The following is a 17,021-nucleotide window of genomic DNA, read 5'->3' on the forward strand; positions in this document are numbered from 1 at the left end:
AAGGTTCCTGGGCATGGTAAACTATCTCTCGAAATTCTTTGATCACCTGTTAGATGGCTGTGAGATACTGAGCCAGTTAACCAATAAAGACAGTATCTGGGAACGGTCAGATGTGCAAGAGCAAGCATTCACAAGGCTCAAGGATGCCATCACCAAAGCTCCGATTCTCAAATATTATAACCCAGATGAAACGCTGACACTTCAGTGTGACGCATCAGAGACTGGGTTAGGGGCCGCTTTACTTCAGGGGGGGCACCAGTTGCTTATGGAAGCCGGGCATTAACTCAGACAGAAAGGGGTTATGCCCAAATAGATATGTAATGTTTGGCCATTGTCTTTGGTATGGAAAAATTCCATCAGTATACATACGGGTGAAAAGTCAATGTACATTCAGATCAAAAGCCATTGGAAAATATAGTAAGAAAACCCCTGCTGAACACCCCAAAACGCCTGCAAAGAATGTTACTTAGGCTGCAGAGATGTGATATTGAAGTCAAGTACGTTACGGGGAAGAGCATGTTGCTGGCTGACACGCTGAGCTGCACATACTTACCTGAACATGCATCAGAGGGTTCAGCAGAAATACAGATTGAGAGCATGAACATGGTCCAGCACATACATATTGCGGAACAAAGACTCCAGGCCATCAGAGAGGAAACAAGCAAAGACAGGAAACTGCAGTCACTAATTAAATGAATACAAGAAGGCTGGCCAATGAACAAGAAAGACATACCGAACGTCATTGCACACCATCACTCTTTTCAAGAGGAACTGAGTGCCCAGGGTGGAATTGTCTTCAGGGGTTACTGCAGAAGTACCCAGAGACAGTGTGACCGGCTTAAACGCAAGCAAGGTTTCTATCACAAAGTCTGGAAGAAAAGTGATCAGACCTTCCAAGCTTAAAGACTATGTTCAGTAACTTAGTAACACTTACCTCCATTTCTCCAGTGAGAAGAAGAAGAGAAAAAGAAAAGACACTAGACACTTTATTTTGTACGAGTTTAACACGTAACACTTTATTGTGTTATTAAGGACACAAAATTCAGTTAATACAAAGTATAGTGAACATATACATGTTTTCTGAGTTACAGTTCATGAAGTTCTTAAGTGATCAAATTCTCTATCTCCATAATGTTGCAAGTTTAAAAAAATAAATAAATAAAAAAAAGAGAAAGGATGTTGGGATGGTTGTTGTTGCAGCACAGACTGTATTAAATGTTACACCTGTGAACTTCTGTTATTTACATTTTAAGCACACAGACACAGGGTTTATGGTTGTTGAATAAACTCAAGTGTACACAACTATATTGGTGTTAACCGTCCATTCTATTTATAAATAAAGAATAGAATGAAATAAGCAGCTTCTAAAGTTAGCAATGCACAAATAACAACATATCGTCATGTTTTTTTTTTTACTACCTATGGCCTCAGAAAAATGAGGCCCACTATATAAAAACAACCACAAAATGCTGTGACTTCCATTACAAGGTACATCTATAAACCACAAAACTGACAGAAACATCTGCAGAACTCACTTTGACTGTGAACGCTGAGGGATGTTTACATTTTTATTAGAGATGGGACGTTTGACAGTATCGAGGGGTGTATAAATCTCTGTGATCATGTGACTGATGAGGTTTGAGTTCATACGTCACAATGAAACACCTGAAGCGAGGTGACTGATTCAAGTTTTTGGCACGGTTTAATTCGTTATAAGCATGCGTGAAATGCTTGGTGTTCCCTCCCTGCTTCATCGTAACAGAAACACTTTCGTGTCTGGACAATGATTCTCAGAATGAAGACAGCTGCTTTCTCTGAGTATTGCTTTTGTGTCGAAACTGGAATCAACGAGATGTGTGAAATCATTTGAAAGTGGCTGCTATAACTGCAGCTGACCACTAGATGTCACTGGTAGGGTCTGTCTTTGTGGCTTTGAATGTTTTTTTGTTTTGGGCTACACTGTTGCCGTGGGTTGTTTTTCATGTCCCCAGGTTTGAAGGGACTCCAATAACATCATTATCCCCTGGAATGCGAATTTTAGCAAGTTTGACCACAGCAAAAATGGTGTATTTTACCCCTTGAATGTGATTTCTAACTGGAGACCCCCTCAAAACCTGATTGGACTAGTTTTGAGTAAAGATTGGGTGGGTTTTCTTGTTTTCTTTCTGGCAACCCTGCTCAAAAGCTTCACAATTCTTCACCTGCCCATCTCTAGTGTTTATGGTTATCAAATCTCTACAAACATAAACAACTGATAATAATTCAGACACGTAATGATTCCATATTTATAAGGTTGGAAAAAAAACTCCTGAGATATGAACAATACAATCAGAGTGAATTAACATCTGTTTCTGTTTCCACATCTCACTGAGAGAAGATGCAGGAAAGCTTCTTTCTAACTTCATATTTGTTCCTTCTCCACACTGCTGTACTTAGACTGTAAAGACCAAAAGGGAATTTCTGTTTACATCAACAGGATGTTGTTCAACCAACCTAAATTGTGGTGAGCCTGTTTATTATAATAATAATCTAGCTAAGTGTACATGGGAGACCATGTCCTGACTATACCAAACTATTATCATAGACAGTAATGTTAATTGTTATATATATATATATATATATATATAGTGGTCATGACCTCTGACTACAGATTCACTGTTTGTCGTGATCAACGCTGTGCCATCATTTCCACATGGCATGGCACTGTCCGTAGTTTATTAATTTAACTTTGAATAATTTTGCTAAAATTTAAAAGTAAAGGTAAAAGAGGAAAGAAGCACAAGTGATCATGTGAATCGTTTCCTGTCCCCTATATAGTGTACTTCCATTCACCGTACAGAAAATACTAATTCTGTAAACAAGTGACCGATCACAGCTGCAGCTTCAGCATCTATTTATAGTGCAGGGGGCGGGAGCTTCGGACTCTAGAGAGCGTTTGATTGGACAGAAGATTTGATGAGAAGATCAAGTGTGATGTGATGTTAGTGGAAGTGAGAGACTGTAAGTTTTGAATACTTATATCTCCTAAATGTGAATTTTGTCTCTGATTTGAAACACACAAGTTGATTCATAACCTTGAGGCTAACATACTAATAATAAAAGCTAAAAAAAACTTACATTTTGATTTCATGGGGACTTTAAGAGCCACCCATGTTATCTTTAAAAGAGCTTTCTCTCTCTCTTTTTCTTCACTGTATATCTATAAAATTACAAGATCATGCTTTGATATATTAAATATACAAAGTTAAAAATTAAACATACATTTTATTTTGAGGCCCAAACGGAGAAAAAATATGCAATTTGGTGCAGATACTAATAATTATATGGACAGAATTCTGAAAGCTTATAATGTAAATCAAGGAGATCTTTATACCAGACTACTTACTAAACATGTAAGAGAATTGGAAAGGGTGAGACCAATTCTGCATGGATACACCTAACATCTCTTATACAGGTACACTTTTTCTGCAAACAGTCTCTGGTCCATATCCCCATCAACAATCAATCATGTCCCAATCCGCCTGTAAGGAATTAACAACCAACACCAACAAGTCTAGACAATTATTTTATGTTTGTTTGTCTATACATTCTACATTATTTTTACAGGATATACGAGAAATAACATCCTTAGAAAGGGACAGGCACTTAAGCCTCAAAGAGCGACGTCAGATGGTGCGGTTGTAGGTTTGTCATTTGATGGAGAGATTTGGGTTAAAGTGAGTAGAAGTATTAAAGTATAATCACTTGACAAATTTTCTTAAATAAATAAAACTACACAAATAAGGTCTATATGAATGTTCATATGTTTGTTTCTTTGTAAAGCCCAACAGCTGACTGCGAAACACAGAAAGACTGCACAACACGAGGAAACGTCTTAGAGCGCCACACAGACAGAGACAGTACAGGCAGCCACATTCATCTCACAATTCCTCTTCTCAAACAAGTTTTCCACTGCCAGGTCAGAGTTTGGGATGAATCCTTTAGAAAGTATTACAGGTTCCAGAACAATATTAAACCTGATACTAAACCAGCATATGATAATGATTCTGAAGGATCATGTGACACTGAAGACTGGGGTAATGGCTAATGAAAATTCAACTTTGACAGGAATAAATTATATATAACATTTTATATTTTAACATTTATATTTAACCCGTTATTTAAAATTGTAATAATATTTCACAATATTACTTTTTTTGTTGTTGTTGTTGATCAAATAATTTCAGCTTTGATGATAATTAGAAACTTCTTTAAAAAAAATTGTGTGGTGGCCAGAATTATTAAAATAATAGTATTTTCAGCAGCTAAAATGGTTTGAAGTCAGATATTTCTATCTTTTGCTGTAGTGTGGAAGTAGGAAATATCAGTTTTCAAAACATGAATTTTGTCATTAATTGTAATAATCCAGTGAGATTTCTGTCTGATGACAGCCAGTGCTCCACACAGAGATCATACAGTATATGGTAACAGTCACAAAACGAGAACACTTTTAGGGCATATAATAAGTTGTCACAGTAGTTATCAACCAAGATCCTTGACTATTCCAACCGTGAACATTCTGAATGTCTCTGTTTTCTTTGTACTCTACGTCTCTCTCATTTGAATGTTTTGACATTAACAGAGTCTGAGTTGTCTTTAACTGACATTAACACAATAATTGAGTGGCTAAAGAACAACAGAAACGCTCACAGTCAAGTTGAGGACTTCATGAAACGTACAGCACCTAATAGAGCTGCATGGATTCGGACTTCTGGAACAGAAACTATTGAGGAAATCAACAGAGAATATCCTAGACTTCGTGACATTCCTGGAATGGTGAGTATAATGATGTGCAGAACAAGACAACCCTACAGAAGTTTTCTGAAGTGTAGCCTGCAGCAGAAATACTACATTAATTTAACTAAATTTAACTAAAATGCTTAAGCTTATTCATTCTTTTGTTACAATCTACCATATATTAATAGCAACTTAATTTTAGGCAATAGGTAAGACATAGGTCATATATTTAATTCAGACTTCAGATGCCTTTTTTTTTTCTCTCCAGGAATTTGCGATTTTAATGCAAAATCAAATAAAGTGCATAATTTAGAGCCTGCAATTTTTCTAAACTGCTGCAGATTTCCCACATAATTTGGGTCTACACGCGTCATGTGATGTCATCACAACAACATGCTTTCAGCTGATACCCACTTTGAATCGATCGCTAAACTTTTGTATATGCCGTTGTTTCATTCCACTGTGAATCACGCATGCCTCTCCAAAACACACACACACACACACACACACACTGATGTGAAAAAAAGGGAAGTCAGGTTTTACATGTTTTCAAATAGCTGTTCATATTTTTGTATTCGCTATGGTGTATATCAAACCAACAAAAAGGCTTCATACATTTTGTGTCATAAATACTGTTCTTAAAGTTATTTTTATTATATTATAAAATACTAACTTGTTATAAGCCATGTAAAGCTTGAAGTAATTCAATAAGTCAGAAAATCATGCAGCTTTTTAACCTTAAATAACATTTAAAAGACAAAAAAGAAAAAAGAAATCATGTTTTTTTTGTTTAGTTATTGATACTCCAGTCGTTTATTGCCCATGTCATGATATAATGAGAATATGGAGGAGGAAAAACAGCTCATTTGTATTCAGAAACCAAAACTGAGCAAAAATAGCTACTTGGTGCACTTTATTATTTATATAGTCAATATGTAAATTAATCTGGTTTTTATAACAGTATGCTATTCAAGACATTGACTACAATGATGGCAAGATGAACAAATAAATGTTCCTCAAAACACTGTTGTATCATTATTCAATATATATTCTAACACGATTTGTCTAATGATTTTGATCATGTAGAGAGTTTTTTAAGTTTTATTCATCTTGATAATTTAGGGTCGATGGAAATTCATCTGTTGAATATGCTCCAGTTTTATAGGGTTAAAAGGACAACACTTAATTTTCTCTTTAAAATGTTTTCACTCTTCTCTTATTATAAATTACACAGCCCAGAGCAGTGAATAAAGACACCAGTTATAAGAAAGAAGAAGCTTTATTGGCTTGGTAAAAAAAAAAAAAAAAAAATCTATATATTTGTATACAGTGAAATAAAGTACTAATAATAATGCTAATATATAGACAATGATATCTTTATAACAGTCTAACAGAAACTTACATAAAATGATATAAATATCAGTCACTCTGTCTCTCAATGTCTTAGTAAGATGAGATTTAATACTTTATATTACAGCTCTTTAGTTTCAAAACATGGAATGCAATACAATACAATAATTACTGAGAAAATGAATATAATCATGTTTAGATAAACAGGTAAAGTTATTTCAATCCAGTAAATGTATAAAGACCTATTATTTGTTAAAAAAGTATGATACAAATCAGATGACCGAAGACATATAGAAGGTTATTATTAATAAAAATAAAAATAAAAAAGCACACAAAAAATCATCATCAATTAAAAACATGTGAAGATGTAATTTGTCATCACATAACTGTTGTTAGTTTTATCTGAAACAGTCTGCTCCGTCTTATCTCTGGAGGTCTGTTCACTTAAAGTGTCATAATGAACCTGTTCCTCACATTCAATAAAATGTTCATATATCAGATATTATTGATGTCTCTGTCTCAGCTTTTATTGACAATCAGGTTAAAACTGAATAAATCATCTCTGGGCTGAAATGCCATTAGTTTGAACATTTCTCATCCGTGGGTCTGTAGAAGAACTGATCAACTGCAGTAAAATGGATTGATATTATTTAAAAGTTGTGTTTGTTTCCTAATTTAGGATGATATCTAGGATAAAATCATATGATAACATAATATAAAAATATTAAATATAATATAAAAATAAAACTATAATAATACAATATAAATAATATGAAATCATATGATAAATGATAACATTTAGGATGAAATCTATGTAAAGTTGTATACATGAGACCCCAGGAGCAGGGGCGTAGCCATCTTTTCAGAAGTGACGGAGACAGAAATTATATATATATATATATAAACATAAACATTTCTATAATCTATATAGCCTACCAATCAACAGTTTTTGAACTGTAAGATATTTTGTTTTTAAAGAAGTCTCTTCTGCTCACCAAGCCTGCATTTATTTGATCCAAAGTACAGCAAAAACAGTAATATTGTGAAATATTTTTATATTTAAATTAAAATTTTTTCCCTTATTGAATATATTTTAAAAAGTAATTTATTTGTGTGATCAAAGCTGTATTTTCAGCATTTTTACTCCAGTTTTCAGTGTCACATCCTTCAGAAATCATTCAAATATGCCGATTTGCTGATTATTAATATTTAAAACATGAGGTTTTTTTTCAGTATTCTTTGATAAATATAAGGATCCAAAGATCAGCATTTATGTGAAATAAAAAGATTTTGCAACATAATACACTATATCATTCAAAAGCTTAGAGTCAATATCATTTCTGTTTTTTGGAAAATATATTAAAGAAATTAAAACTCATATTTAGCAAGGACTCTTTTGTGGGTTCGAGTCTCAGGCCAGCAACACCACTGCTCTCCGGGCACCGCAGCATAAATGATGACCACTGCTCCGGGTGTGTGTTCACTGTGTGTGTGTGTTCACTGTGTGTGTGTGTGTGGATGGGTTAAATGCAGAGCATGAATTCTGAGTATGGGTCACCATACTTGGCTGAATGTCACTTCACTTCACTTTGAATTGATCAAAAGTGATGATAAAGTAATAATTTTTCAAAAGATTTCTATTTCAAAATACATGCTGTTCTTCTGAACTTTCTATTGATCAAAGAAACCTGACAAAAAAAAAAAAAAAAAAAAAATCTACTACGCTGGATTCATTATCATAATGTGTTTTTTTTTTTTTTTGTGAGAAGCAAATCAGAATATCAGAATTATTTATGAAGGATCGCGTGACTGGAGTAATGATACTAAAAATTCAGCTTTGAAATCTCAATAAATTACATTTTGAAATATATCCAAATAGAAAACAGTTAATTTAAATAGGTTAGTAAAAATATTTCACAATTTTTCTGTTTTGCTTTACTTTGGATCAAATAAATGCAGGCTTGGTGAACAGAAGAGACTTATTTACTGTTCAAAAACTGTTGACTGGTAGTGGATACTATACGCAACTTTACTTTTTCTCTAATTTCTAGATTTTAATTGGCTTAGAAATCTATAACTGCTAGACAATAACAAATAATAATGTTTTTTTTTATATACTACAAACTATTTTTTTTTTTTATCACACAATAAGGCAGAATAGTTTCTAATCTGTAATAAAAGCTATGTCAATAGGTACTAAATTGTTCATCCTTTATTTATCACCTGCTGGAGATTACTTGAAAAACCATATATTGTTGCAATCGTATGTTTAATGTCTTTGTGTTTGCAAAAGTTTCTGGGCTTTTTTTCTGTGTAAAAACTGTTTTAATACAGCAATAGCTGGACGCATTTGCCCATATTAGGATCTTCCTGAAATGACTTTCTGCGCGAGAGCGCCCTCTGGCTTCGAGGATGAATTTAATGAAACGCACACTGCAGGAGTGTTTGCGCTCTGTGATGTCCATCTCGCTGTATTCTGGGTCCGAATTAAATATCAAATCATATGCAGACTATCCCGTCTCTTTGAGTTTAAATCTATGTTTATTCACACCAGCTCTTGAAAACCTCTATGAGAAAAACTTGACCGAAAAAGTGCGGGGGACGAGGTTCCATGATATTAAAAGTGGGGGGGACACGTCCTCCACGTAATCTACGCCCCTGCCCAGGAGAATCAGAAACACTAATTGTCTGTGTGTGTGAGTGTGTGAATGTGTGTCTGTTAGTCTTGTGAGTTTCCTTCAGTCTGAGACTCCAGGATCCTGAGACTCTGCACACGGTTTGAAGAATGAATGAAATCAGATTGAAGTTTGTTCCTCTGTTACAGCGTACTGGCTTTGGTCTTCAGTAGATGTAACTGTGAGACACACACACACACACACACACACACACACACACACACACACAAACACACACACACACACACAGCATTCACTTTCACAATTCAGTGTCACACTTTCTGTTTTGCTTCTACTGCAGCTACTGCTTATGAATGAGCACCATCTGTTGTAAATACTGATTTATTACATAAAGACGAAGAGTAAAGGGCTGTCTGTCAGTGAATGTGAATCATTGGTAAAAGTGAGTGAGATGGAGAGAGACGGATCAGACAGAAGTGTTACCTCTCGCTCTGTAACATTTGAACAGCAGCACGACTGTCGACAGCAGATACAGACAAGCTGCCAGAAGAAAACTGAGGATGCTGAAGACAGAAATCTGACCTGAACCTGACAAACAGACACAAACACATTATTGAGACACATTACAGTCCTAAAGACTTTCAGATACTTTCTCAGGGAACCCAATGTTTTATGAGTATATTGTCATTTTAAACAGGCAAGTATTTATCACAGTATTTACTCACCATTAACAGACAGATGTATTCGGTTACTGTCCTGTGATGAGTTTGGTCTCTGATCTCTCCGTCCTCTACACCAGTACTGACCCTGATCAGATGTAATTACTCCTCTGATAGTGAGAGTGTCTCTGTTTACAGTGTAACGACCAGACGTCTGTAACATTACACCGTCTTTATACCACTCATATCTCCAGTCAGATGTCTTGTAATTGGTCCAGTCATATCTCCTATCATCTGTCAGTCCATTTCTCCGTCTCCAGTTACTGTGAGTCTCAATCACACACTTCAGATTGACTGTCTCTCCAGTGAATACAGGACTGTCTGGAGTCAGAGTCAGTGAAGATCTGGGGGAATCTGGGAAGAGAGAAGACAGAGCTCTTTCAGTCAGAAACATGATCTGATCGTCTGAGTTCCTGTGTTTGTGTGACACTGATGATGGAAATGGCCTCTCTGTGTTGTTTTATTTTAATTTATTTATTATTATTATTATTTTTGCTTCTGTTAACTAAATGTTTTCAGGCAAGTTCTTCTGAGAATTTTAGACATAGTAAATTGTTTTCACACCAGTACTTTTACTTGTAACTGAGTATATTATTTCAGCAGTGTAACAGTACTTGTAGTTAAGTACACTTTTTCAGTACAGTTTTTCTTACCTTCTCTGATTTTAATCATCTAAAGATCCTTTTGTTAATAGAAAGATATCATGCATGTTAAAGGTTCTTCATTGAGCCATCAAAACCAGTAAAAGCTGTATATTTACACAGAAATAGTATGATGTTCAGGTCTCTGCTCACACACATCAGACTGAAGTCTTTAGCTGTTGTGTTCTTACCCAACAAACATGAGACGTCTATACGACGTGCAGATCAAGTCTAAGTTGCGTCGGTCGGTCTGGACCATATCTGGACGTCTACACGACTTGCAAATCTGGTTCATATCTGGTTTAAAATTTGAACGTCGGGCTAAGGATTTTCTTGGACATCTTTAGAACGTGCAGAACAAGTTCAGGAAATTGACATAAGTTTTTTTTATATAAACACAAAGCAATCCTTTGATTTCTGATTTAAATATCACATGTAGCCTACTCTTCTGAAACATCTAGGTGATAAATTAATGTAATATATACATGTTTAAAAACAAAGGCCTACTTAAAGTACCATAATGTGACCATATACAATCTTACATGTATTTATTTATTTATTTGAGTGGTATTTTTCACTGGAGCATTGACAGAAAAGCAGTTTTCATCTAGATCTAAATATAGTTAAAGGATTAAAAATAATAATGTTTAATATATTTGAATAGATAATTCGATTAATATTACATCATATTAAATAATAAATATTTAATACATAGATTTAAATGAAATGAAATACATTGTATTTAAACGTGCGCTCGCCATGAAGGGCATTGACGTGATGTTACGTTAGTGACGTAAACGTGATGGCAGAAAAAAAAAAAAAGTAAACGTGATGGTGCAAACAATCTCGAAGACGGAAGAATAATTCAGTTTATTACAAAAGACTGAAGATATAACTACTGCCATTTATTTATTTCTACGTTGAGGACAATTTATAAACCTACTGAGATACCTGACTAACGAACAACCTTCACAATGGGACGGAGCTAATTAACGTTAACGTTACTTTGAAATTCAAACAGTAGCGGTCATCTGACTACTGGTGTTGAGCCAAAGGTAAGCATAAATGTGCTTTTATTCTAATGTATTTATTCTAATTCTAATCTAATGTTAAATTTCAATTCAGATTAATATTTAAAATTATTTGGATTAGAAAGATTATATATTTTCAAATTCCTCTTTTGGTAATTTTACATATCCCTGTTGGTTTATTTTAGGTGGTTCAATTTACAGTCTGAGGTAAAATTATGATGATCCTTTTTAACTTGGTTATTAAAACTGGTCACAAAAACAGGTGACCATAATTTTTCTTGATCAAATAAAATCAACGGTTTTGTGATTTTGTACATATATTTCTACTTTTCAGGACGGTTTAACTTCTGATTCATAATCTACACACTCTACTGGTAATGTTGACACTACTGACACCTAGTGGTAAGTTTTAGTAACGTTACTGGCAAATACAAACACATTCTGTCACTACATTAACAATAATGTAAGATTTTCTGAACTTTGTCTAGTGTGAAGTGTTCGTTCTTGTATTAAAACAGCCTTTGTGGTATCCTGGATGCTCAAGCGATCCTGTGAAATTAGGCAATTTAAACTTTAGAATAGTTTTTTTTTAAATCACGTTTTGAAATGATTTACTAAAGACAAAAAATCAGTCTGGCAGAATTTTCTGCTCATGTCTTCACCACAGAGGTAAAAATGAGCATTGTGAAGCTATATTTATATTTATGATAATCATTTATATTTCATGTTTCAGGGCAGTTGGTGAAGACAGAGAGCTGTTGTGACGATAGGACAGTTCCTCCTCACCAGTCTCTGCTGTGGATGGACGCCTGTCCACTAGCACTGGACATTTACAACATTTTGGAGCCAGGGACCCCTAGCAGATACGATTTTTCAAGGACACCCTCAGAATTACAAGATTTGAAGGTTTAAAATGATTGTGGGTTGGAGTATAATGAACATAATATGATTGTTTTATTTATTCATTTAGTTTTTTCAAGTGATCCCCAATTTTTAAATAATACATTTGATCAATACCGCACAATATAGGGCTAAGTTGCACCAGGTCAGGAAAAAACAGATAAATTATCGGTGTATAAGAAACATTTTGCTATTAATTTCAGAAATAATTTAAATACTGATAAATAAAATGTAATAAAAATGTAAAGAAACTTAAAAACTGTAAACACTGTAAATATTTTATTTTCCCTCACTTTCAAATCATCTATACAAAACAGAACAAAAATAAAAATATTTAGGCCTATGTATAAAATAAACTAATTCTAGTGCCATTAGTTACAAGCAGTATTTCTTTTGTTAAAGAAACCAAAAAAACAAAAAACACTTGCCATCTCAGTTTCTGTGAACCTCATCTTGAAATGTAGAAAACACAGAGGTACAGACAATTCAACTGTGTACAGACAGACTTGAGAGAGTGAGAACTACATTTATAGAAACATTTAAGTGCCCACTTTTATGTTTACATTGTGCTTAGGCTTTTTGACATTACATGCATTATATAAGTTACTTTGTAATAATTCAGCACATCTCAGAAGATTCAAAAATATGACTTGGAGTCTGAAAGATATGGTATAAAATATTTTGTGGACCCATTTGCTTTGGTCCTGAACCCCAGATCGAAAACCCTTGCATTATAGTATATTGTGTTTATTATTATTATTATTATTATTATTATTATTAATATTATTATTATTATAGTGCATGCAGATAATATTTAGGCACACAAACACTTGACTATTGCATGAATAAAGAATACCATATTTAAGAATTTTATGCTAATTGCAGTTTAAATAAATATGAAAAAGCTTAAAAAGTGAAGCTCCATCAGGTGAACATAATGTGTGGACCCAACTAAACTAAATTGTTTGTTGTTATTTGTTATCCACTGTATAATGAGTGAAATGTATTTTATTTTTATGTTTTTGTGTGTGTGTGTGTGAACACACTGTTTCTTTAAGTTTATTTACAAGTAGAAATATAAATTGCATGGAAATAAACATGAGATTTAATTGAATGCAGCCTAAGAGTGTTTATTTTGTCTAGAAATCTGAACTCAATTTTAACCTCTGTACGTTGATATTGGACGTCCAAAAGACGTCATAAAAACTTTCATTCTGGCTCTTCGGGGGACGTCATTTCAACGTCCGACAAAGACGTCATTTCGACGTACTTTTGCTCAGTGGGTATAGTGTCATGAGTGTTGTGTTTTTAAGATGACGCTTCATACTTCAGATTTAAAATACATTTTGAGATTCCTGTAAACAGTTCATTGTTGCATCTGTTGTGAACACAAGAACAGCTTCTGTGTGAACATCTCTTTAATAAGTTAAAAGAGAAATATACAAACTCTCAAATGAAGTGGAACAATCATATTTATGATTGGTGTGAATGTAACATCTGAGAATGAGAAAGTCTTTTGATTGGATGCGTGATCATACATGTAGTGCAGGACAGTGATATTCAACTCACCTTTCACTGAGAGAGAAAAGGAGCTTGATTGTGTTGAGACTGATCTTATCTGTCCTCTACACCAGTACTGACCCTGATCAGACGTAATTACTCCTCTGATAGTGAGAGTGTCTCTGTTTACTGTGTAACGACCAGACGTCTGTAACATCACACCGTCTTTATCCCACTCATATCTCCAGTTATATGTTTGGTCAATTCTCCATATCCAGTCTCTGTAACTGTAACTGTAACTGCGAGTCTCAATCACACAGGTCAGATTGACTGTCTCTCCAGTGAATACAGGACTGTCTGGAGTCACAGTCAGTGAAGATCTGGATAAATCTGTGAAGAAAGACAGAAAACACAGTGACTCAAACACCTCTTTCCCTGAAACTGTGTAAATGTTTCACAGAACTGAACTGATCCATGCACACATCCAGTGAAACGACAGACTTCTGTTCAGTGACGGATGCTGGATCTGTTTATTATCATTCAGTTCATTTTAACCAGGAGCTGCAGCTCTGTAGAGTTTAGCTTCATCCTTAATTAAACGAGTCATTCCACGAAATCAGTGACTTTTCCACTTGGAATAATAATAAAAACAATAAAAATAAAGTACATTTAATCCACATATTTAAAATATCCATGAAATTAAGACACCCTTAAAATTACAAGAAATCGTATTGTGCCGTCTCAGACTGTCATTTATTATTTTATGACTATTTTTCTACCTCATGTTTTGATACCTCATGTTACCTCAAGCGTTACTAGATATTATATTTTAATTAGAGGTTTGTGATAGTTTTCACATATATGAGCAACATTTTAACCCCTCTTTTCACTGTTTACTTTTACAAATTGTTTACAATTTTGGATTTTTATATATTTATATAAGTCATTCAGATGACCAATCATGTCCTAATTTTGCAGCCAATTAAGAAAAAAATATCTGTACAAACAAGACATTAAAAAAAAGGCTTTGTGAATAAACAATATAAACAAACAAACAACTTATGAACATTTTAACAGGCTTGTTTTTATACAATTAGATCTCATTAGTTAATGCATTAATTAACATGAACTAACAATAAGTCATATACTGTGAACAGTTATTAAGTATTCGTTTACTTGTTTGCTCATATTAGTTGCATTTAACTGATGTTAATAGATGCACTTTTAATTTTAAAAATGTTTAATTAAAACATTACTAAGATTAATAAATGTTGTTTATTCATTCATTCATGTTAACTGGTGTAGTGTAACAAATGAAATCTTACTGTAAAGTGTTATGTTGTTTTTAAATGTTCTTACTTTTAATTTAATGTAAATTTATTATTATTATTATTATTATTATTATTATTATTATTATTATTTGTTTGACTGTGATGGTTTTATTTAGTATAGAATTTACCACACAAAGCACATCATGATAAATGATGAATCCTCACTGTTGGAATAATTGTGAAAGGAGTCACTTCCTATCACTAAGGCTTTTTTTTTTTTTTTTTATACAGTAAAAACAATAATTGTGTACCATTTTAATACCATTAAACTGGTTAACTGAACTCTTTTGTAATGCAGTGATGGTAAACCTTGTTTACTGGAGTTGTGTTCATAGTTTTTGAGAATGAAACTGTCTTTATTTAGTTTTCCTGACTAACACGTGCTGATGATTGTCTCGATCTGAACCAGACTGATGTTCTCCAGACCTGAGAGCTGATGGACGAGGCAGGTGTGTGTGTGTGTGTGTGTGTGTGTGTGTGGGCATGTTTTTGTGTCATATCAGGACACATCTCTGTATAATGTCATGGGTATGACACAGGTATTACAAGGAGAGGGTGACTTCTGAGGACATAACCCATGTCCCCATTTTTCAAAACACTTCTAAATCATACAGAATGAGTTTTTTTGAGAAAGTAAAAATGCACAAAGTTTCCTGTGAGGGTTAGGGTTAGGTGTAGGGTTGGTGTAGGGCCATAGAATATACAGTTTGTACAGTATAAAAACCATTACACCTATGGGATGAACACACTTTACACAAAAACAAACAAGTGTGTGTGTGTGTGTGTGTGTGTGTGTGTGTGTGTGTGTGTGTGTGTGCGTGTGTGTGTGTGTGTGTGTGTGTGTGTGTGTGAAGAAATCCCTAGGCTTATTCAGGGTGAGTTTATTATTTTTCTTTTTTCAGATGAATGTTAATTGCACTATTCATAAAATATTTATTTATACTTGGCAATGTATAACATATTCCTACATGATGATTCTATTATTTCTGAAAGAAAGTGCACAGGGTTACAGTAAAAACATGAATCTGACTGATAGATATACTGTGTTCTGTTATTTCAGAGTTGCTGTTAATGTTATTATTTTAGCAAATCATTTTCTACATACATTCAGTTCAATTAAATCAGTCAGGGTTATATCGCTAAATTTATTCATCCTGGAGCAAAATCTATTGATGTTAAATGATGATTAAACAGATGTGAATCTGAACACTCACCTGATACAGTCAGTGTAACAGCAGAACTGGTGTATGATCTCTGTGGGTTGTATGTGTGTCCTCTACAGCTGTATTGACCACTGGAAGACCACTCAGCTGTGAAACTGATCTCTGCTGCTGCTGTTGTGTGTGGATAGAAAGTGTTTCCATTTTTAAACCAGCTGTATGTCCACTGAATGTGTCCTGCTCCCTGTATGTCACATGTGAGAGTGACTCTCTCTCCGCTGAACACACGCTCATCTGGAGTCACCTTCACTACAGCTTTTGGTCTCTCTGTATTAATAAACATATGAGTAAATATTGATCATTATCATTGTATCAATCACTGTTATGAACTCAAAACCTCCTCATGAAACATCAAAGAACTAGAAAACTATTCAGATTTGTTAAATTCCCAGCACAGTACCTTGAGTGAGTCCAGCGTGGATGAAGGACATCAGCACTAAAAACAGAAGAAACACAGATATGAAGCATTTCCATTCATTCAACACAATGCAGATCACTGAAACATGTCTAGAGTTTGAACTGAAAGTGTTTTTCTGTGTTTTGAAGCTCATCATGAGAACTGATGCTGGAGATTCTCCATCATTTAACATCAACACACACAATGACGTCACAGGACTCATGAACCGATACGAGAGTCGATTCACTGATGATTCACTGCTGCCCAGAGAAGCACTTTCAACCTCTGAGATTCACAACATACAACACATGAGTGTATTCTCATCCACCAGTGTGACGTCTGTTTTAACACAAAGGAACAAGCTGCTCGTGATGCTAGTCACATGACTGTCTTCTGTAAATAAAATATATGTATTTACCAAAAGCATATTTTAGCATATCTACAGTATATAATCATATTTATTATTTCTTTTTTTTTTAATCTCCTGTTCAAAAATAGGAAAATAGACATGATATAGTTG

The 17,021-nt window shown here is 34.1% G+C and overlaps 1 protein-coding gene and 1 long non-coding RNA gene across 2 annotated transcripts in view; one reads left to right on the plus strand and one right to left on the minus strand.

The window, feature by feature from the left end:
* LOC127962297 (uncharacterized) overlaps positions 1-7,469 on the plus strand; it is a 315,639-nt gene extending 308,170 nt beyond the window's left edge. Inside the window, exon 3 of the long non-coding RNA XR_008154554.1 lies at positions 6,667-7,469. This is a non-coding gene — a long non-coding RNA (uncharacterized LOC127962297). The remainder of the gene's footprint in view (positions 1-6,666) is intronic.
* The window catches only part of LOC127962237 (leukocyte immunoglobulin-like receptor subfamily B member 1), a 238,583-nt gene that overhangs the window by 211,460 nt on the left and 10,102 nt on the right, over positions 1-17,021 (minus strand). The window contains exons 2-3 of the mRNA XM_052561777.1: positions 16,505-16,540; positions 16,099-16,371 (exon numbers count right to left, since the gene is read on the minus strand). Of these exons, the coding sequence (XP_052417737.1) occupies positions 16,099-16,371; positions 16,505-16,540 (309 nt within the window). The remainder of the gene's footprint in view (positions 1-16,098; positions 16,372-16,504; positions 16,541-17,021) is intronic.

Source organism: Carassius gibelio, chromosome B7, assembly GCF_023724105.1.
Source record: "Carassius gibelio isolate Cgi1373 ecotype wild population from Czech Republic chromosome B7, carGib1.2-hapl.c, whole genome shotgun sequence".
NCBI lineage: Eukaryota > Metazoa > Chordata > Actinopteri > Cypriniformes > Cyprinidae > Carassius > Carassius gibelio.